The sequence below is a fragment of the Rhamphochromis longiceps genome, linkage group LG11 (genome assembly GCF_057381845.1).
Source record: "Rhamphochromis longiceps isolate RC_006_pf linkage group LG11, R_longiceps_female_GT1.1, whole genome shotgun sequence".
Lineage (NCBI taxonomy): Eukaryota > Metazoa > Chordata > Actinopteri > Cichliformes > Cichlidae > Rhamphochromis > Rhamphochromis longiceps.
In genome coordinates this window covers 16,655,274-16,676,646 of record NC_140567.1, presented here as the reverse complement: position 1 = coordinate 16,676,646, position 21,373 = coordinate 16,655,274, and the positions used below count along the sequence as shown (strand labels likewise).

Sequence of the window (21,373 nt, the reverse complement as noted above, 5' to 3'; positions counted from 1 at the left end):
GTCATAGAGGTTGAGTAAGTTGTTTTTAAAGACATCTGCTGCTGGTTCCAAGTTAATGAACGATTCACAGATGTCATCTCCCGGGCCAGACTATCACTACTCCAGACTTGGGGATTAAACCTTACAGCTTACGGAGAGGAACTCCACTGAAGTGGATTCATTAAGCACAAGACCACCACTAAAGCACACATTGCAGCATCCACAGTGGAAAAAAGAAAGTACAAAGAATCACATCGCACATTTGATGCGATGCGATCAAACTCTTATAGTTATTCTTTAATATCGGTCTGTCCCTTTCCACTCATTTGTTTTTCTGTGACTGTGAGAAAAAGGACATTGCTGCAATTCTCAGTATTGTTGAGGAGGTTAACAGTCATGCACACATCAGAAGGAATGGTCCTCCCTGTGCAAACCACTTCTGTAAAGTGTGTGAGTGTGTGTATGCCTTCCTTTGTGCGCATTTTTTTTAATGTTTGTGCTGAATGCGGTTAGGTGGCTGAGACTGAAGCTCCCTTTTAATCTGACAGAGAGCATTTTCATTAGTTCTGTTGGGTCCTATTATTAAAGCCTGCTTCAAAGGCACAACAAGTGAAACCACTAACAGGAAATGACCCAGTGGGCTTGAATTCGGATAGATCAGTGCTTTTAAAGCAGGTTGGGATGGCGTTTAAGCGTATCTGCTGTCGGCCATGTATGGAGCTCACAAGACAGTAGGAGGATAACAGGAGGGGTGCTGAGACCTCTGCCCTATATTAAACATGCTGCAGCTTAATGCGAGTAAGCAGTTGTGGCATATGTGACACATTTGTTCCAATGTGCATGGCAGAAGTGGAAGTTATGACATTGGTGGGGCAAATAAGATTGCCCTGGATAATAAATGTTGCAATAATTTGCTGTTTTTAATAACTGTATAATGAGCCATCGCTTTGCCCTGCGAGTTGACGGAAATCTGGAATCATTAATCTTCTGGTGGGTTAGCCATGGTGTTTGGCACGGGCTGAAACAGCACTGAGTAGGAACATACTGGTGTCAAAGGACAAGCAGATCTTAATATTTTGAACAAGTTTGCCATATGTTAGACATCATGATGTGTACAAGGCTGCGAAATGGTGGCATTAATGGGTGACTTTTATTACTAAACTCGCTCCTAATTGCAACAATGCAATCCAAAGTCAACTCTCAAAGCAGGAACTCGCTTCATTTGGAGTTGCTAGGGAACACGTTAATCCCTAGAATAAATACAGTCTTCAATAAAAGCTAATTGTCTGTGACAGTCATTTGCTTTGCAGCAGAAACATTCAAAATGGGAAACTGTAAAAAGATTCAAAGTTGGAGTAGCGGTGCACCAGTTAAGCCTGCGTGGATGATCGCAGTCGTGTAGCCCCGTTATGTCGGCCTCACCTGCGGGACAGGAAACGTAGGCCCTTTGTCATAATGCTCACCTTGTGCATTAATATTGCCATGCTTTGACACACATATATTTTTGTTTAAATTTCTGGATGACAGATGGGGATATTTATGAGTCACTTGCGCTGGTAGTGTTTCAGTTGAGCTTCATTGCAGCAGGTGCAGAAGTGAACATGGGACATTTTTATCACCATCCATTACATGGAGCAGACAGGCATTTCTATACCTACCCAGCGTGGCGATTCCTAAGGGTGCCGTAACTATTGTTTTTCCTGGCCGATTCAACCCCGCGTTCTTCTGGAATACCTAGCTGTTTCTTTTTCACTGGGATTCAAATGCAACACAAAGCCATTGTCCCTGCTCAGTCATAGGCAGAGCAACTCGCTCATACCACTCAGGATGTGACACGCAAGGGCTTTATGACCTGAAATGAATCATACTGCACACCTTAAACGCATTACAGGCTGGGCAAACATTTCCTCTAACTGGTGCTTTGAGAGCCATGGGCACAACCATTATATTGGACTCAAGAGCCAGCTGGTGAGGACAAATCCACAAGGATTCCTATTTTCCCTCTTCTGACTCTCTGGCAGCCCTGCTCCATTCATTCAATTTTTATATGTGCCCACTGCCTAGTAGCTGCGTTACTACTGGTTTCAAGGGAGAATTAATCAAAAACAGGTCTTATTAAAGTATATTAAGACCAGTTGAATGGGATATAATGTACTCAGTCAGAGCCCAGAGGGGCTTTATGTGAGCCATAGCTGACACTAGTGGCTTCTACGTGTAGGGATATGTTGTTCTGTAGTGGCACTGCATTCCTTCCTGGGGGGCTATTCGCTTAAGCCAGGTATTGCATTGTGGGTAAGCAGATTTTAAGTGGGTATGAATACAGCAGGGGGTAAAGCAGGCTCTCATTGTCCAGGAATGTTTATCCCCAACCCCTCCTTGATTCAGGGATGGATTATGCAGTAGCATGCTTCAGAAGCAACCTTTGGCTCCACTTGGAGGGTCTGTGGAAGGAATATTCATTCATACATATACACACACGTGCAAATGGTTGTTATCCTTCTAATAAGAAGCCAGGTTGATTGCTCCCTTAAGGCCCGTGGTGAGTAGGTGGAAGTGGAGCCGCTGAAGCAGGGTGTTGAGGGTAAGTCCCTGGGCTGGGCTCTTTGGGAAGACTGGAGCCAGTGATGCCCCCAGTGAGGGCAGCACAGTCATCATCTTCAGCACAGCAAATTTTATTGGGCAGTGTGTGGGTTGTAGAAACGTGTTTAATCAACTCAGCTATAGGGGAGGTCTTGACCTCATCGCAGACATTTCCAGCCCAGATTGAGCGTGCGTGTGTGCGTGCCTTTGCTGTCGAGCGTGACCTGCAGTGGAGTCAGTGGCTGACACTCTGCTCTTTGCTGGTTTAAGTGATTAACTGGAGAAAGTGATAACTGATTTGTCAGTTAAGAGTCTGAAACGAGACAGCGTTCCTCCAAGATCATGCTACAGGACTACATAAAGTGCAAGTGTGCAAAAATTGCAAAAACAGTGCAACAGCAGACTGAATGATGCAGACACAAGACAGTGCAGACACAGAAAGCGGAGCTTTCTGACTCACGGGCAGGTCAATAACCTTCAAATAACAGTTACTGACTATTTGTAAATTACATTTACTATCAGATGGGCTGGCATCCCCTTTGAATTCTGATGCCCATGTTTATTTCCAGACATTTCAGCAAGTGCTGCCATCAGGTCAAGAGTTTGTAGCCCAGTAATTATGTGCTACATAAAGCTCTTTGTTCCAGTTGTGTTTGTCTTAAAGATCTAAAGTGGCTTTCTTTTGTATGATTATTATTATTTTTCTGGCTAAACGCCTTCCCCTGCAAATCAAATCACCAACAAAAAGCAGCACTGTGTGATTTCCTCATCTTACCACCCGAGAAGTTTAGTTTACACACTTAAATATCACTAGTTTAAAAGATTTATAGACGTAGTGTACTGCATTTACCGATGAACAGGGCCCTAATTGCTACCTGCCTGCACTGTGCCTCATATGTGTATGTGGGTATGAGTCAGATAAAATAAACCACATGGTGTGTGTGCGTGTCTCTGTGTGTGTAAGGAAGCTGAACAGAGCTCTGTGCACTCATTTACTATCTCCTTGTGTGGTTTGGCAGCAGCTTTGTCGGTATGGGGGCGTACAACGGGCATCCGTCTGGACGTGAGGCAAGCCTGGCATGCCTCTCAGCCCCCTGCAAGGCTGAATGAGGGTGGGATCAGAGCAGGAGTCTACCAGGCTCCAGACTGGTAGTCTGTGCATGCGTGTAAGCGAATGTGTGTGTTTTTCTTTGTGTATCTGCACTTCTGTGTGTATTGGGGGTAATTAAATTGTAATCACACAGGCTTAAACAGCAACCACAGGGTTTGCCATTGTTCTGCATGTCACTTGCAATCTGTTGACTTCTTTGCATATTGTTCCATCCATTCACAACTCTGTCAGATAGACTGCCTGCGTCTGTGTGTTCCCTAATTATTTCTACACCGGTTTAACACCGCATCATTTATTTGACCTTTGTGGTCATTATAATAGTGAGGCACGATCCAGCCATGCTGAAAGTTACACAATAGCATGCACACCACCATGGCTGGATGCCATACCTCCATGTTCTGTACTGGATAATAAGTGAACCACTGCAGAGCTGAGCCTGGTTTGCACTTGGACAGCAGACCACCCTCGGAAAATATAGCCGCCTCTGTTGTTTGTCCCTAGACACTCCCTCTTTCTGATCATCACAGTTGTTTATTGTACATAATAGTAAATACAGCATGGATAAATACATACATCATGTTTTTTTAGCTGAAGATGAGAAAGTAAAGCTGCTTTTGATGGAAGCTACTCAAATCTGAGCCTCACTGGCAACATATGCCACAGCCACTGAACAGGCAGCAGTCACAGCAATGATGGCATCTGACGGGGCTAGTGTTGCGATTCTCCCCGATGTCAAACGGCATCTGTGAAAAAAAATTGAAATACGTCTGAACAATAAATACATCAAAGAGGTTTCTTCCTGTTAAAAGGGAGTTTTGCTTCCCACTGTTGCCAAGTGATTTCTCACAGAGTGTTGTTTGATTGTTTGGGTTTTCTCTGTCTTATTGTATCGTCTTTACCTTACAATATAAACCATCTTGAGGTGACAGTTGCTGTGATATGTCATTATATAAACTGAATTGAATTGAATTTTCCTGACCTAGAGTTTAATTTTCCCCAGATACTGGTGTGGGTACAGTACGTCAAGGCTGTGACAACTAGAGGTTTTAAAGGAAAGAAGAAGCCGAAATTCTACTGTGTTTTTATGTAGTGTGAGTGGCTTTAAATCCAATGTTTACTGGCACATATTTCTAGCAACAATGTGGACACCAAAATAATGAGTAATTGCAGTGTAATATAGGGTGGTTGGGGTAATGATACAGTAATACAGCCCTCTCCCCTAAAATTGCAATGTAAGATTGGGCAACACCGTTTGTCCTTTCCTCTAAAATATCTCAGTTATTAATTCCTCAAATACACTTGACGTATATTTTCTTTGTCTTTTTATCCTTTAAAACTTCAGTTTGCTACTGCTTTGTTCTGCTTCTTTGAAGTATTTTTTGGGTACTGAAAATGCACCCTAAATATAAAAAAATTGCCCTGTAAAATTACAGGATGGGTTGTCGGCTGTATTTTGAAGTGCTACTTGAAAACACTGTAGACTAGAAATTGAATGAACTCAAGCTTCATGACTTATTTTAAGTATTTGATCAACTCAGCATACCATCCATGTTTCTACTGACGTCTCTTCTTGCATTGCAGCAGGATCATCAGTGCTCTTTTCTTCCTCCATGTCTTCTACCTGTTGATTAGTTGCATACATTCAGAAACACAGTAAAACACACAGAGCTGATGAGCATTGAATAAAAAGGAATAAATCTTAATTTACATCAAGCAGGCTACTCACGGTTGTGAATGGGAAGGCAGCGTTCCCCTCAATGTAAATAGTTAGTGCGACAGCCAAGATGACTGCAGACGCGAATGTTTTCATTTTCAGCAGTTTAACTTGTCAAAGAGGTTGAATTTTTCATTTCTGCTATCAGCGCTTTTGAGCATAATGGCTCTGTTTGCTGATCATGCTGTTATTTATACAGTGTTACCTTGTCACTGGCAGTACTTTATTCCTTCTTGGGAAAGACTTGCAACACTACTTAAATGATGCTGGGTGTTGTAATAGGAAATTCCCAAACAACAAAATGTTAAGTATTTTGCACTGGTGCGAACAGTATTTGTTCAATAATCTTAATTCCTTAATTCAGCCATAGTATTGAATTTTCATGAGTGCAACAGTTTAATACAGCACACAGTTTGTCACCTATATTCTGCACTATGCTACTAATACACTAATTATTATTTCAAATCAACGTGTCCAGTGCTTGGAACTTTCTTATAAGAAGATGCTAGACTGAGTGGGTTTCAAATGGATCAGTATCAAATGTCATGTAACTGTCAACTTAAACACAGAGCAAACGGCTTATCTTTAAATTTTGTCACTCTATTACAACCACTTTAATAATGTAAATCTGTTCAAGGAAATAAATTGTAGGGAAATACCAAAATCAATAATGACAGGAGTGCACGTTGTGTTTACTCTGATAAAGGTTGAAAGGGTCTTTTGAATTTTACTAAACATCTTGTGCAATAACCAAAATCCCTTATCTCCACTCTGTCTCACGTACCGTGACCTCGCTGACCTGTTAGCTTTAGCTTAATGAGCACATCTGTGTCAACAACAACAGTAGGATTATTGGCTCTGTAGGAATACATTCTGCCTTTTTAACTGTTTTTTTAGGACTATAAGGAATAATTACTTCATTTTTTGGTCTCATTTATAGTAGCTGTAAGGACCACTGCAGCTACAAATCCACCTCGAATATATTGATGAATTGATGGATGATTTCATTATTTTTAAAAAGATTCCAGCCCCTGAGGAGTAATGCTTTCAGCACTGGAGTAATGAGTGCAGTGTTAAAGTACCTGTGCAGAAAAACAAGAGCTTCTTGCAGTGTTGTCATTAATGGAGATCACACAGCTGGGATTTGTTTACCTTTTTCCTCTAAGTCCTGATAAAAGTAGTCCCCCTCTTCTCCCTCCTATGCATTACTTAATGTGATCAAGTTTAGTTTGAACACTTCACACCAATAAATGATCACTGAAAATGATCAGCTACATAACAGCCAAACCTACACTGTGAATTGTTAACCAACTTGTTAAGAACAACAAATGGAAACAAAACGAGAAAGTCTAATCCATCATCAGATCAAAAGATCTGTACGGGAAATTAAGATGTGGTCTAAAGTTTACATGCACTCATCATGGGCATGAATGTCGTGGTAACTTTGGGCTTTTAATGCTTTCTTTGAACTGTTGTTTTTCCAGGGTGGAATGATTGTACAGAAAATATCCTTAAAACAAGAATTAGTTGCAAAAGCTTGAATTTATTGATATATTAGAGCCTGTGTATATAAATATATAAATTCAATTTATGTCCATAATGAGTCTATATAAATGTTTGACAAAAAACAAACAAACTCCAGGGCTAAAAAATAAAGCTAAGATGTTAGTGCCAAAAACCACTAGCTGGTACTATTTTTCTGCTTGAAAAACAAGCCAGTCCCCATAGACTTCCATGTTAAATTTACAAATTAACTTCTAAATCAAAAAACCCAAACAACAATGCCATAAATATAAGGTCCCAAGCATGGAGAGGCTAAAGTCTAAAGTGCTGACGCACAAATACAGACTTGGCAGGAACCAGTTTAGCTGGTTACTGCTTTCAGCTGTTGCCATCTATATAAATGTAGTTATAGCTGCATAAAGTGGATGAATCAACACTTCATAGCACATTTGCTGTCATATACCATTGGGTCCTTATACAGTGAGAAGTACTACTGAGTAACGATTGAACTGTCTATGTTATATTTATATAAAATGTTATGTAGTGCCACATAATGCCCGCCCTATGGAAGACATCCTGCATCGTCCCGGTCCCCAAAAAGAACCGGCCCAATGAGCTGAATGACTTCCGACCGGTGGCACTGACGTCACATCTTATGAAGACTCTAGAGCGGCTCTTCCTCAACCTCCTCCGACCACAGGTACAACATGCCCAGGACCCACTACAGTTTGCATACAAGGTGGGTGTCGGAGTGGAGGATGCCATCCTGTACCTCCTACACAGAGCCCACTCACACCTGGATGGGGGAAAAGGCACGGTCAGGATCCTGTTTCTTGACTTTTCCAGTGCCTTTAATACCATCCGGCCCTGTATGCTTCAGGAAAAACTGAACAGGATGGAGGTGGACCCCTGCCTGGTCGCTTGGATCTCCGACTACCTCACCGACAGACCACAGTACGTCAGGCTGAAGGACATCACGTCTGACACAGTGGTCAGCAGCACAGGAGCACCACAGGGAACTGTGCTGTCCCCTCTTCTCTTCACCCTGTACACCTCTGACTTCTGCTACAACTCTGAATTATGCCATATTCAGAAGTTTGCAGATGACACGGCCATCATGGGGTGTATCTGGGATGATCAGGAAGAGGAGTACAGAAGTCTGGTGAGGAACTTTGTCGCATGGAGTCACACAAACCACCTGCAACTCAACACCTCAAAGACTAAGGAACTGGTTGTGGACTTCGGGAGGTCCAGAGAAGGTCCACTGCCAGTTCAGATAGAGGGGGAGGAGGTGGAGGTGGTCAACAAGTACAAGTACCTCGGGCTGTGGGTGGACAATAAACTGGACTGGTCATGCAACACAGAGCACCTGTATAAAAAAGCCCAAAGCCGACTGTACTTCCTCAGGAGGCTGAGGTCTTTTAACATCTGCAGGAAGCTCCTGAGGATGTTTTACCAGTCAGTGGTTGCTGGAGTACTTTTCTATGCTGTGGTGTGCTGGGGGAGCAGCACAGCAAAGAGGGACTCATCCAGGCTGGAGAAACTGATCAGGAGAGCTAGCTCTGTGGTCGGCATGAAGCTGGACACTCTGGTGACAGTGGCAGAGAAAAGGACATTAAAGAAACTGATGGACATTATGGACAATGCTGGGCATCCTCTGCACACGGCCATAAACAATCAGAAGAGTCTGTTCAGTGACAGGTTGCTTCTCCCCAAGACAAGAACTAACAGACTTAAAAACTCCTTTGTCCCACACGCCATCAGACTGTTTAACTCCTCTCTGGAGGGGAGAGGGAGGAGAAACAGGAGGACAAAGGAGGGAACAACTAAGCTGTAGTGCCTCTGCACCTCACTGTACAATACCTTGTGCAATACTTTTTGTAAATAGTCAACAGTGCAATAGACTCAATACTTGAAATGTGCAATTCACTTGTATTTTTATTTTTTATTCCTATTTATTCTATTTATCCCCTTTGTATATTTTATTTATATTTGTCTCTGTATTTATATGTGTGTGTGTGTGTGTGTGTGTGTGTGTGTGTGTGTGTGTGTGTGTGTGTGTGTGTGTGTGTGTGTGTGTGTGTGTGTGTGTGTGTGTGTGTGTATATATATATATATAACAGTTCTGTAACTGTAACTTCGGTCGTTGCTGTGCTTTTTTTGGAAGTCGAATTTCCCAGAGGAACCCACCCGAGGGATTAATAAAGTTCTATCTTATCTTATCTTATCTTATCTTATCTTATCTTATCTTATCTTATCTTATCTTATCTTATCTTATCTTATCTTATAATGACTTCAAGTTATAGGCCATCCATGTAAAAATGTAACGTGAAGTAATGTTCTACTTCACGTTTAGTCTAACTACTGTTGAACTTAAAGCTGCTCTTTATCGGCTGCAGTGTAATAAAATCTGTTTTTCAGAGCAAAAGAATTATTCTGAAGTACCGTTTAATGTTATTATTTGACAGACTTGATTAATGAGTACACACATGTGATTAAATATGTTGATACAGTCACATCATTGAAGACATAGAAAATACAACCTTACCAAATCAAAATGTTTCATCCTATGAACACAGTTAAAACTGACTATTTTAAAGCTTCATAAGTTAATATTGAGTGGTTGTGGGAGCAGGAATCCTCAGAACCTGCAGCAAACTCCACAGATACCGGGGGTGCAGCAGCCACAGCAAAAGCGACACTTGATGCCAGGCCTGTGTATGGTGTTATACAACTTCTGTGGGAAACACCAGAGACATGAGCACAGAGTTCATCTGCAGCAGCATCACTGCTCTTTATTTTCACCTGCTCTAAAAAAACACTTTCATTTAGCTGAAGTAATTTGGCCACCTTCACTCAGTTAGTGTTACTTACCTTCCATGAGTCCACTGATGCCTCCTCATGTGCTGCTGCTGGATAGTCCATGCTCATTGGCTCCTCCAGCTCCTGCTCCTGTTAATGAATTGAGTGCAGTAGAAACCACATTGTAGCACTGAAACAAACATTTGCAGCTTGTAAGCTAATACACTTGGTTAAAGTCAAGTTCTTACTTCAGTGACTGGGACAGCAGAGCTCTGCTGAACACAAATGAATGTGAGCACGACGGCCACTGCAACTGCAACACTGAACGTCTTCATCTTAGGAAGCTTTGAGAGGCTCAAGTTCGACTCTTTCTCCTGGTCCGGATGATTGTTGTGAGCTGAGTCCTTCTGTCTGATGGTTAATGTGTGCAGAAGTGCTGATATTTATACTGATTTGGGCCCCTGCTGCCTTGTCACTCACAGCTCTTACTCTACCTGATTTCAGGAACATTGCAAAACTCCATATTTTCCTGTGCTATGAAATTGTAGGAATGGAAAATTCCTGAGGAAGGAGAAAATCTGTACTTTTCTCAGTCGGCATGAACTTTGACCTTCGGATGTTTAACTATATGGGTTTTCCCTGTCCTATTGATGCAAGCCTGTTCCCGACAGTAGTTTCTGTACTCTAAGTGACGAGGCAGCAGTGGAGCAAATGAGTATAAATACCAGCACCGTTTCCCTCAGTCAACCATCACGAAGGAGCTGACAAGAGTCAACGAGAGAGTCAAAGGATCTGACCACCTTAAACCACTCAAACCTCCTGAAGATGGAGACGTTCAGCGTTGCAGTTGCAGTGGCCGTTGCACTCATGTGTGCATTCAGCAGAGCTCTGCCACATTTGCTGAGGTTACATACTGTGTTAAATTCATGTAATGTGCTTCTTCTGCATGAATTTGTTGTGAAGATGCTAAGATCTGTTTTCTTTCTCTACAGATACGAGAACTGCAAGAGCTACAAGAGGCTGTGAGCACTGACAGTCCAGCTGCTGAACATCAGGAGGTATCAGCTGACTCATGGGTGGTGAGTTTACTTCAATAAATGAATGAAGACAGTAATTGTGAGATCTCTCAAATGCAGGGAGATGTTTAAAATAAACTGTGCACTCACAACTTTTCATAAAATTAGAAACAATGAAGTGACTTGCAGCTGAAGATAAACTCTCTGCTCTTCTCCTCTTTCACACAGATGCCGTACCACAGACAGAAGCGTGGCATGAAGTGTCGCTTTTGCTGCGGCTGCTGCAATGCTGGTGTCTGTGGATTGTGCTGCAGATTCTGAGAATATCTACCTGCGATTCTCACATCAACCACTAAGTATAGACTGTTATACATGAAATGATTTGACTGCTTAGCATTTGTTAAAGTCTGACAGTGTTTCTTCATCTGGTCATCCTGCTGTATCAGTGAACAGTGTACCAAGCATTTGGAACTACAGTATGTTATTATATTAAAAAGTTCAGAGTCACTATACTACAACATGTGCTGTCTGTTTCTGTTTCTGTCTGACAAGAATTAAACATTAATGGAAACCAGTGACATGAAGCTCCTGATGTACAGTTTTTGTGCTGATGTCAGTTAAGAGTTGTTGCCTCATACTCTTGCCCATGTCGTATGTGGTACAACCTGTTAATAGAGCCAAGCCATTGATAGCAAAAGTAAAGTGAGCAGCTTTACAGTAACTGTCCAAAACTGTCAAAAACTGTCAAAACAATTATTACTAGTGCTCTTTAATTAAGTCATCATGAAGACATCCTTTGGTGTTTTTCTAAACTGATGTTGTTTCATGAAGTTTTTCACCATTTTTTCATTATTTCACCATTTTCATGAAAAGCTAAGGTTTTACACTCACAGCATTATTCAGATTTCTATAGATATGTTACTCAAGACGACAATATTTTTGAATAGGAGGACAGAACCACAGTGAGTTTTACATCTGGTGGAATTTTCCCATATTTGTAGGGAGCATCTCATCATCAATCAATTTTACCACTAATTATGACAAAAATGCAGTAATGTACAATAGCTTTGAGCTGATGGACTGGTTCATTGGTTATTTGAAAGTTAAACCAAGTAAAGTAAAGTAGGTGTAACACTGTGTAATGCTGTTTCAGATAATATCCCGCGGGCCAGAGTTTGACACCTATGATCTATGTTATAGTTAAGTTTAAAGTCTTGTGACATCATTAAGTACAGAAACTACTGTCGGGAACAGGCTTGCATCAATAGGACAGGGAAAACCCATATAGTTAAACATCCGAAGGTCAAAGTTCATGCCGACTGAGAAAAGTACAGATTTTCTCCTTCCTCAGGAATTTTCCATTCCTACAATTTCATAGCACAGGAAAATATGGAGTTTTGCAATGTTCCTGAAATCAGGTAGAGTAAGAGCTGTGAGTGACAAGGCAGCAGGGGCCCAAATCAGTATAAATATCAGCACTTCTGCACACATTAACCATCAGACAGAAGGACTCAGCTCACAACAATCATCCGGACCAGGAGAAAGAGTCGAACTTGAGCCTCTCAAAGCTTCCTAAGATGAAGACGTTCAGTGTTGCAGTTGCAGTGGCCGTCGTGCTCACATTCATTTGTGTTCAGCAGAGCTCTGCTGTCCCAGTCACTGAAGTAAGAACTTGACTTTAACCAAGTGTATTAGCTTACAAGCTGCAAATGTTTGTTTCAGTGCTACAATGTGGTTTCTACTGCACTCAATTCATTAACAGGAGCAGGAGCTGGAGGAGCCAATGAGCATGGACTATCCAGCAGCAGCACATGAGGAGGCATCAGTGGACTCATGGAAGGTAAGTAACACTAACTGAGTGAAGGTGGCCAAATTACTTCAGCTAAATGAAAGTGTTTGTTAGAGCAGGTGAAAATAAAGAGCAGTGATGCTGCTGCAGATGAACTCTGTGCTCATGTCTCTTGTGTTTCCTACAGACGCTGTATAACAGCAGACACAAGCGTGGCATCAAGTGTCGCTTTTGCTGTGGCTGCTGCACCCCCGGTATCTGTGGAGTTTGCTGCAGGTTCTGAGGATTCCTGCTCCAACAACCACTCAGCATTAACAAACTGTATGTCACAGTTAATGTGTGAGATTCTACTGTTTTAGTAACATTGTGTCCTCAGTTACTGCCTCAACCACGTGCTTGTATTGCACAGTTTATCACAATAAACTTTATGGTCATGTAGATATAATGTGGATTTTTGTTGTCATTTTAAATGTCGTATTTTCCTTTGTTACATTTGTAAAACTGACTGCTATGCACCGTCCATCCATCAATTCATCCATCAAAGCTGCCATAGGGCTACAGGCAGGGTATATCCTGGACAGTGTTAACACATAGAGAGAAAAGCATTCATGATCACAGTAACCCCTGTAACTGATTCAAAATCACAATTTAACCAAACACCAAAGTGTTCTGACTTTGAGGGGAGACTCTCCAAAATATTCTATTTTTATTTCAAACACATACGCAGTTGGTTACATATGGTTAAAATGATTCAAATGCAGTAAATATATACATTTTTCATATAAATAGAGTCCATAACTTGATTATTGTCTGTAGCCCACATAATTAAACACTTTAGTTAGATAAAACATGTGAGTTTTGATGTTATGTACTGTATAGCCTGTGTAATAAATAAAGATGTAGCCCAATAAGTATAAAATCCAGAAAGCTACACGACATGGGGCAGTTCATTTACAAACACAAGTGTAACTTGAGTTTCACACTGTTTTTTGTTAGAAAATAATCAAATTGTTAAATGCTTAAAGCACACAAAACGTCAGAAATCTGCACTGTCATGAACAACAATGTAAACCTAATTTTTGGATTAACCCTCCGAAGTCTGAATCCCAGCTTGTGCACATCAACCTCACTGATTTGCACAAATACAGTTTATAATGAAGACATGTTAAATATTAAGCACTGAAAACAGTTTGGTTGTTGTTGTTTGGAACGTCATTTAATGCATGTTGTTTTGTTGCCATAGTGATGCCTCCAGGGGAAAATTAGGGAGCAGAGCAAGAATAAGACTGTGGATATATGTTTTGATAGCTTTGGGTTCTCTTTGTTTTTGCCTAACAATCATAAAGAAATGTATTATATTTTGTGTGTGTCCTCATTATTGAGCTTTAACCCTGCATAAAGGCCAAGATGAATCTCTTAGAGTAGAACTTTACAGTAACTATTAGAATAAAAAAAAAAACACACATTGACTGCTTTAGTTTTTAAGATTCACTTCTGTCTTAAGTATTTTTTGTCTCCATATAAAAGATATCAAAATCTGTGCATACAACTTGATGTAAAAATAATCTATGTACATTCCGCAGTCTATGATGCTAGAATGGCATCGCAGCATTTAAACATGTTTTGAATGAAAACATCAGCATATGAAAACACAACTGAAGAGACACTGCAACCGTATGAAGGAAGACGACTATTTAGTGAAATTTCTACATTTCCCTGAGGATTAACTGCTCTGTAACTTACCAAGAACTAAAGTAAGTTCAAATTTCATTTTATAGACTTAAGATCATTTACTTAAATATAAAGCCTGATTTTCCTGCCTGCCAGGACAGTATTTCTGTACTTTACATTGTGCAAGTCTAGACTATATTTTACATCATAGAGAGGATGATGTGGCTCTATTATTCAGGAAAACAAATGAAGACTTAACTATTTGTCAGCTGTTGTAATATTTGACAAATTATACATAAATTAGAAAATGTTCTTAATCATATCTTAGAGTGACAGAAGCTCTGCTGTTAATCTTAGTATCTGCAGTTTTTACACGCTTACACAAACACACGCAGTTACTGTCCCTCCATTTAGAAAGACAGAGGCATCAGAGTGAGCATCATTCAACACAGACGCTCTCACAACACAAATCCTGACGTCGGTTTGCAATAAATGTAATTTAAAAAATTTACATTCATGTATGCTATATGCATTTTGTCCATTCCAAAGTTGTGAGTCTATACCAGCCAAAATGCTGTCTTTAGCTATTAACATTTGAAATGATGAAGGCACTTGAAAGTAACACAACATTAGCTGCCTTTCCAGAAAAAGACAAAAACCTTTCAGAAGTATAGTATGTAAGGTTTTGTGAGGTTTTCCTCCCAGGCTTCTAGACTTCTGATTGGCCAACATTTCTACACGGTTAGGATTTGGCATATTCCTGACTTTGTTTTTAGGGTTTACATGTGGAAGGAGATATTTTTTCAAAACTGCACATGTGGACGGGATTTTTTTTAAACGAAAAAGGAAAATTTCCGTTTACAAAAGTGCCCGTGTACGTGTGGACGTAGCCTAAAGTTATCACAAAAAAAGCAAATTCGCTGAACATTCTGAGTTGTTTAGTGATCATTGTTGTTTTCTGTTCCTTGTAGTCAAAATGAATGGAAGCGGAGATGGATCACAAAATAACCGTAATGGTAAGCACATGCACTCAGTCGTAAAATTGATGAAAAACTGATTTTCAGCAGATGTTTATGAATGCTAATTAAAAGATAAAATGATCTTGCAGGCCGACAGGTTAACCCAGAAATGTTTCCAAGAGGAGATCAGGAGCCAGCTTACGAACCTGTTGGTGGAATCTGGGGTTTACTGGAAAGACTTTATGTTACTCTCTATGATATCTTTTTTTGGAGGCTGACTGAGATACTAGATGAATTAGAGGATCGATATGATGTCTTATATATTGACTTTCACAATGTCAATGACGGCAATGTCAACAATGTAAACAATCACAATATTAATGTGAGAGACAATGATGCCAATGTTGACAACAATGAACTGCATGATGATCATAATGCTGTTGTTGTTGTCGGCATTGAAAATGACGATTCTGATGAGGCATTTGAAGACTGTGAGGATGTTCACCCGTACATCCCAGAAGAGGATCCTCAGCCAGGTGTATCCAGGAAGAGGTCTAGAGAGATGGATGTGGAAGATGTGGAGCCCAACAAAAGAATCAGATGGAGCGAGGAGTTTTCTGATGATGACTCTGACTTCATCTCTGCCTGTGATACTGATAGCGAGGGCTGTCCTCATCTTGGTAATATTGCTGATGAGGTACCGCTGTCTGTTGGATCCACGAAAAGGTCCAGAAAGGAAGATGGAGATGAAGAAGAGCCTAATAGCAAAAGATCCAGGCTCGCAAACTCTGATTCGGGGACCAGCTCAATTGTGTATGATCACTCTGAGAGCAGTAGTGATGAACTCTTTGAAGATGCCCATGAAGAGACTGACAACCATGAAACTGGAGGCTCGAGGAAAAGGTCCAGAGAGGATTTGGAAGAAGAAGAGGAATGCTTGCGCGTTTGCAAATTTCGGAGGTGTTCAAATGAGTCCACCAGCACCTGTGATGACAACTAACACTATTTCAACGTGATTTTTCTGTATCCTTTTAGTAGGCTGATGGCCTACTCAGGTGACCCTGAATCCTCCCTTGGTTTTGCTGCCAGAAGTTGGGCATACACTGTGCAATTTTTTCAGTCGCGTTATTCAGCTCCTGTTCAAACTCTCCGATTGACACGTAGGGGTTAGAAGTTCGTAGGTCACGATGCAGGGTCTCATACTATACGGCCCGATGCTCTGTGCAACCTGAGTGCTCACACTGTTCGTCCATAGCATGAAGGTTATAACACAAAATTTTACACTATTTTCACGGTTGTTGTGGTCGCGATAATTTTGTGAAGTCACATCGAAAAGGCTCGGATGAGCTTGGCAGTTCTACAAGTTGTGCCTCCATCGCTTGTGTCCGGATCACACGCTGCACTGCCGTGCTGTTCTGTCTTTTCGCTTTCATCTCTGTGTTTGCGCGTGCGCAGTGAGAGACGCTGCGTTGACACCCTCACGACCCTCAAACAGGTTTGATTTTCTTACGACCAAATGACTGATGATCAGGAGCTGATCGTGAGGTGTTAATCACTTCTCGTTACCCCATGTATACGATGCACGACACACGATTAAGGCCAAACTCGGGTCGATCCCCAAAACAGTTGCACGACTGAAAAATCGGCTCAAAATGGGCCAAAAATCGCACAGTGTATGTCCAGCATTAGGCGTAGGCTGCTGGGGGATTCCCATGATGCACTGGGTGTTTCTTCTTCACCCACTATGTGTTAATAGACCTCTCTGCACTGAATTGTACTTGTTGTTAACCTCTGGCTCTCTTCCACAGAATGTCTTTATCCTGTTTTCCTTCCCCCTCCCCAACCGGTCGCAGCAGATGGCCGCCCCTCCCTGAGCCTGGTTCTGCTGGAGGTTTCTTCCTGTTAAAAGGGAGTTTTTCCTTCCCACTGTCGCCAAAGTGCTTGCTCATAGGGGGTCATTTGATTGTTGGGTTTTTCTTTGTAAGTATACCTTACAATATAAAGCACCTTGAGGTGACTGTTACTGTGATTTGGCACTATATAAAAAAAATTGAATTGAATTTAAAATTTAACTCTTTTTGGAGAGTTGGTACGTTAACTCTGATTTAGTGTTAAACACCAAATCTGTCTGGAGTTGATAATTTAACACTTGGTGTTAAGAGTTTATATATTAACTCTCAAAAGAGTATTTTAGTTTAACTACGTAAGAGTTATCTTCTAATTCATTCTAAAAAGCGGGAATTTTACTGTTCTGAACTTCTAGAAATTTCTTTTGGAAATAAACATTTACTAAAAAGACGCAATGGTTTTTGAAAAACATTTATTCTGAACTGTGCACCACAATTTCAAAACATTTTCTGAAAGATGTAACAGTGTACATGTTCTCACTTTCATTAGAATTTTGTTTATCAAAAGGTCTGACATAGGTGAGCTGGTAAATGCAAATAACAGCATTCTCATTACTTATTTCTTCAATACAATATGCATGTCCTTCATTCATCCCTTTGTGGAACTTCAACGCACTTCTGCTCTCCCCCATATTCCATCTTCACAAGCATATCCTATGTGGAGACTGAATAAAAATTAGTTGACACTAATTAATGGTACAAATAATCCAGTAATCAATTGCAGCACAGTAAAAAAAAGGAATCCTTTTTGAGCCATTATTTGTGTAAAGTATTTTCCCAAAAGACAAGGACACAGGCAACAGGTAATACTGAACTAAATGCACATGGTTAAACTATTTATAAGAATTTGTTTAAAGAGATGGAATGGAGAACGTGGCTGCAGCTAGGAGTGTCAGCAGAGAGCAGGAACCAGAGGAAAAGCTATCGAGAGACTGATCACCTGGGTCGTGATGGGAACAGTCCAACGGGAATTCTGCATCAATCAGTCAGCGTAATGCCTAAAAGTTTATTCTGATGTAAATATATTAAATTCTTAAAATGAAGAATATGAAAAAAAATCATCAGTGTTTTTAACGACACTGCATTTCATTCATGTGTCTCTATTGGACAGTGTTGTAGAAGTTACAGAAGATAGGAATCAGTTCCACCTTGGCCTGACGTTTGATCACGTTTGGTTGTACTGGCTTTGAGCCTGTTTGTGATACGCTACATCCACATGATACAGCTACTCTAGCTTTTTTTGAAGTGTCGTGAAATATTTTGCTTAAATGTTCTGCAGAACGGATGCAGCGCACATACAGTACAGATATTATCTGAAACAGCATTACACAGTGTTACACCTACTTTACAGTTTCACCACAGTGCAACGTCTCTCAGTATTGTTGAGATGTTTTCTATTATTATGTCCAGTATCAAATTTCTGCTGTACGCAAATCTTTCTATTCTCTCTTTTTCTTCTGTGTGAGGGATTCCTGCATTAATCATGCAGCTTAGAAACTTCATATGCACACCGTGAAAACACCTCCAAATAAATTCAGTGAAAGGTTGTCGAGATAAGGTTGTCTAAAACATTTATGAATGAACTTGTATAGAAAGTGTTTCTAGGAAACATTATCTAACACTTCTACATTCTTTAAAAAAAAGTATGCTTGGTTTAACTTTCAAATAACCAATGAACCAGTCCATCAGCTCAAAGCTATTGTACATTACTGCATTTTTGTCATAATTAGTGGTAAAATTGAATGATGATGAGATGCTCCCCACTCATATAATTACAAATATGGGAAAATATGCTCACTTTACTTTTGCTATCAATGGCTTGGCTCTATTAACAGGTTGTACCACATACGACATGGGCAAGAGTATGAGGCAACAACTCTTAACTGACATCAGCACAAAAACTGTACATCAGGAGCTTCATGTCACTGGTTTCCATTAATGTTTAATTCTTGTCAGACAGAAACAGAAACAGACAGCACATGTTGTAGTATAGTGACTCTGAACTTTTTAATATAATAACATACTGTAGTTCCAAATGCTTGGTACACTGTTCACTGATACAGCAGGATGACCAGATGAAGAAACACTGTCAGACTTTAACAAATGCTAAGCAGTCAAATCATTTCATGTATAACAGTCTATACTTAGTGGTTGATGTGAGAATCGCAGGTAGATATTCTCAGAATCTGCAGCACAATCCACAGACACCAGCATTGCAGCAGCCGCAGCAAAAGCGACACTTCATGCCACGCTTCTGTCTGTGGTACGGCATCTGTGTGAAAGAGGAGAAGAGCAGAGAGTTTATCTTCAGCTGCAAGTCACTTCATTGTTTCTAATTTTATGAAAAGTTGTGAGTGCACAGTTTATTTTAAACATCTCCCTGCATTTGAGAGATCTCACAATTACTGTCTTCATTCATTTATTGAAGTAAACTCACCACCCATGAGTCAGCTGATACCTCCTGATGTTCAGCAGCTGGACTGTCAGTGCTCACAGCCTCTTGTAGCTCTTGCAGTTCTCGTATCTGTAGAGAAAGAAAACAGATCTTAGCATCTTCACAACAAATTCATGCAGAAGAAGCACATTACATGAATTTAACACAGTATGTAACCTCAGCAAATGTGGCAGAGCTCTGCTGAATGCACACATGAGTGCAACGGCCACTGCAACTGCAACGCTGAACGTCTCCATCTTCAGGAGGTTTGAGTGGTTTAAGGTGGTCAGATCCTTTGACTCTCTCGTTGACTCTTGTCAGCGCCTTTGTGATGGTTGACTGAGGGAAACGGTGCTGGTATTTATACTCATTTGCTCCACTGCTGCCTCGTCACTTAGAGTACAGAAACTACTGTCGGGAACAGGCTTGCATCAATAGGACAGGGAAAACCCATATAGTTAAACATCCGAAGGTCAAAGTTCATGCCGACTGAGAAAAGTACAGATTTTCTCCTTCCTCAGGAATTTTCCATTCCTACAATTTCATAGCACAGGAAAATATGGAGTTTTGCAATGTTCCTGAAATCAGGTAGAGTAAGAGCTGTGAGTGACAAGGCAGCAGGGGCCCAAATCAGTATAAATATCAGCACTTCTGCACACATTAACCATCAGACAGAAGGACTCAGCTCACAACAATCATCCGGACCAGGAGAAAGAGTCGAACTTGAGCCTCTCAAAGCTTCCTAAGATGAAGACGTTCAGTGTTGCAGTTGCAGTGGCCGTCGTGCCCACATTCATTTGTGTTCAGCAGAGCTCTGCTGTCCCAGTCACTGAAGTAAGAACTTGACTTTAACCAAGTGTATTAGCTTACAAGCTGCAAATGTTTGTTTCAGTGCTACAATGTGGTTTCTACTGCACTCAATTCATTAACAGGAGCAGGAGCTGGAGGAGCCAATGAGCATGGACTATCCAGCAGCAGCACATGAGCAGATATTAGTGGACTCATGGAAGGTAAGTAACACTAACTGAGTGAAGGTGGCCAAATTACTTCAGCTAAATGAAAGTGTTTGTTAGAGCAGGTGAAAATAAAGAGCAGTGATGCTGCTGCAGATGAACTCTGTGCTCATGTCTCTTGTGTTTCCTACAGACGCTGTATAACACCAGACACAAGCGTGGCATCAAGTGTCGCTTTTGCTGTGGCTGCTGCACCCCCGGTATCTGTGGAGTTTGCTGCAGGTTCTGAGGATTCCTGCTCCAACAACCACTCAGTATTAACAAACTGTATGTCACAGTTAATGTGTGAGATTCTACTGTTTTAGTCACATTGTGTCCTCAGTTACTGCCTCAACCACGTGCTTGTATTGCACAGTTTATCACAATAAACTTTATGGTCATGTAGATATAATGTGGATTTTTGTTGTCATTTTAAATGTCGTATTTTCCTTTGTTACATTTGTAAAACTGACTGCTATGCACCGTCCATCCATCAATTCATCCATCAAAGCTGCCATAGGGCTACAGGCAGGGTATATCCTGGACAGTGTTAACACATAGAGAGAAAAGCATTCATGATCACAGTAACCCCTGTAACTGATTCAAAATCACAATTTAACCAAACACCAAAGTGTTCTGACTTTGAGGGGAGACTCTCCAAAATATTCTATTTTTATTTCAAACACATACGCAGTTGGTTACATATGGTTAAAATGATTCAAATGCAGTAAATATATACATTTTTCATATAAATAGAGTCCATAACTTGATTATTGTCTGTAGCCCACATAATTAAACACTTTAGTTAGATAAAACATGTGAGTTTTGATGTTATGTACTGTATAGCCTGTGTAATAAATAAAGATGTAGCCCAATAAGTATAAAATCCAGAAAGCTACACGACATGGGGCAGTTC

General features: G+C 40.7%; 4 protein-coding genes and 2 pseudogenes across 5 annotated transcripts; 4 read left to right on the top strand and 2 right to left on the bottom strand.

Moving 5' to 3' along the window:
- Positions 1-4,311: 4,311 nt before the first annotated feature.
- LOC146658796 (hepcidin-like) lies at positions 4,312-10,024 on the bottom strand. 2 transcript variants are annotated; one of them, XM_085421773.1, is made up of 3 exons: positions 9,938-10,024; positions 5,214-5,291; positions 4,312-4,413 (listed from the first exon to the last, which is right to left on the bottom strand). In XM_085421773.1, the coding sequence occupies exons 1-3, from the start codon at positions 10,022-10,024 to the stop codon at positions 4,312-4,314; spliced, it is 267 nt and encodes an 88-aa protein (XP_085277899.1). The 2 variants fall into 2 exon arrangements, with proteins under 2 accessions (XP_085277899.1, XP_085277900.1); XM_085421774.1 differs by lacking the exons at positions 4,312-4,413; positions 5,214-5,291 and adding exons at positions 9,529-9,624; positions 9,762-9,839.
- A 490-nt stretch (positions 10,025-10,514) lies between these two features.
- On the top strand, positions 10,515-11,058 carry LOC146658795 (hepcidin-like; annotated as a pseudogene).
- A 1,224-nt stretch (positions 11,059-12,282) lies between these two features.
- Positions 12,283-12,777, top strand: LOC146658794 (hepcidin-like). Its single transcript, XM_085421771.1, has 3 exons — positions 12,283-12,369; positions 12,468-12,545; positions 12,682-12,777. Exons 1-3 carry the CDS (start codon positions 12,283-12,285, stop codon positions 12,775-12,777), a joined length of 261 nt encoding a protein of 86 aa, XP_085277897.1.
- Positions 12,778-15,141: 2,364 nt separating this feature from the next.
- On the top strand, positions 15,142-16,124 carry LOC146658793 (uncharacterized). Its single transcript, XM_085421770.1, has 2 exons — positions 15,142-15,181; positions 15,274-16,124. The coding sequence occupies exons 1-2, from the start codon at positions 15,142-15,144 to the stop codon at positions 16,122-16,124; spliced, it is 891 nt and encodes a 296-aa protein (XP_085277896.1).
- A 3,054-nt stretch (positions 16,125-19,178) lies between these two features.
- LOC146658792 (hepcidin-like) lies at positions 19,179-19,722 on the bottom strand (annotated as a pseudogene).
- Positions 19,723-20,212: 490 nt separating this feature from the next.
- Positions 20,213-20,707, top strand: LOC146658791 (hepcidin-like). The gene is made up of 3 exons (XM_085421769.1): positions 20,213-20,299; positions 20,398-20,475; positions 20,612-20,707. Exons 1-3 carry the CDS (start codon positions 20,213-20,215, stop codon positions 20,705-20,707), a joined length of 261 nt encoding a protein of 86 aa, XP_085277895.1.
- The last annotated feature ends 666 nt before the right edge of the window (positions 20,708-21,373 follow it).

What these genes read in the sequence shown, in the direction of transcription:
- LOC146658796 (XM_085421773.1), bottom strand. Translation starts at nt 10,024, where the DNA reads ATGAAGACGTTCAGTGTTGCAGTTGCAGTGGCCGTCGTGCTCACATTC. An exon ending in CTGCTGTCCCAGTCACTGAA is followed by an intron (nt 5,292 to 9,937) that starts GTAAGAACTTGA and finishes ACTAATCAACAG; the next exon opens with GTAGAAGACATGGAGGAAGA. An exon ending in CGTCAGTAGAAACATGGATG is followed by an intron (nt 4,414 to 5,213) that starts GTATGCTGAGTT and finishes TTTTTTTCACAG; the next exon opens with ATGCCGTTTGACATCGGGGA.
- LOC146658794 (XM_085421771.1), top strand. Translation starts at nt 12,283, where the DNA reads ATGAAGACGTTCAGTGTTGCAGTTGCAGTGGCCGTCGTGCTCACATTC. An exon ending in CTGCTGTCCCAGTCACTGAA is followed by an intron (nt 12,370 to 12,467) that starts GTAAGAACTTGA and finishes ATTCATTAACAG; the next exon opens with GAGCAGGAGCTGGAGGAGCC. An exon ending in CATCAGTGGACTCATGGAAG is followed by an intron (nt 12,546 to 12,681) that starts GTAAGTAACACT and finishes TGTTTCCTACAG; the next exon opens with ACGCTGTATAACAGCAGACA.
- LOC146658793 (XM_085421770.1), top strand. Translation starts at nt 15,142, where the DNA reads ATGAATGGAAGCGGAGATGGATCACAAAATAACCGTAATG. An exon ending in ATCACAAAATAACCGTAATG is followed by an intron (nt 15,182 to 15,273) that starts GTAAGCACATGC and finishes ATGATCTTGCAG; the next exon opens with GCCGACAGGTTAACCCAGAA.
- LOC146658791 (XM_085421769.1), top strand. Translation starts at nt 20,213, where the DNA reads ATGAAGACGTTCAGTGTTGCAGTTGCAGTGGCCGTCGTGCCCACATTC. An exon ending in CTGCTGTCCCAGTCACTGAA is followed by an intron (nt 20,300 to 20,397) that starts GTAAGAACTTGA and finishes ATTCATTAACAG; the next exon opens with GAGCAGGAGCTGGAGGAGCC. An exon ending in TATTAGTGGACTCATGGAAG is followed by an intron (nt 20,476 to 20,611) that starts GTAAGTAACACT and finishes TGTTTCCTACAG; the next exon opens with ACGCTGTATAACACCAGACA.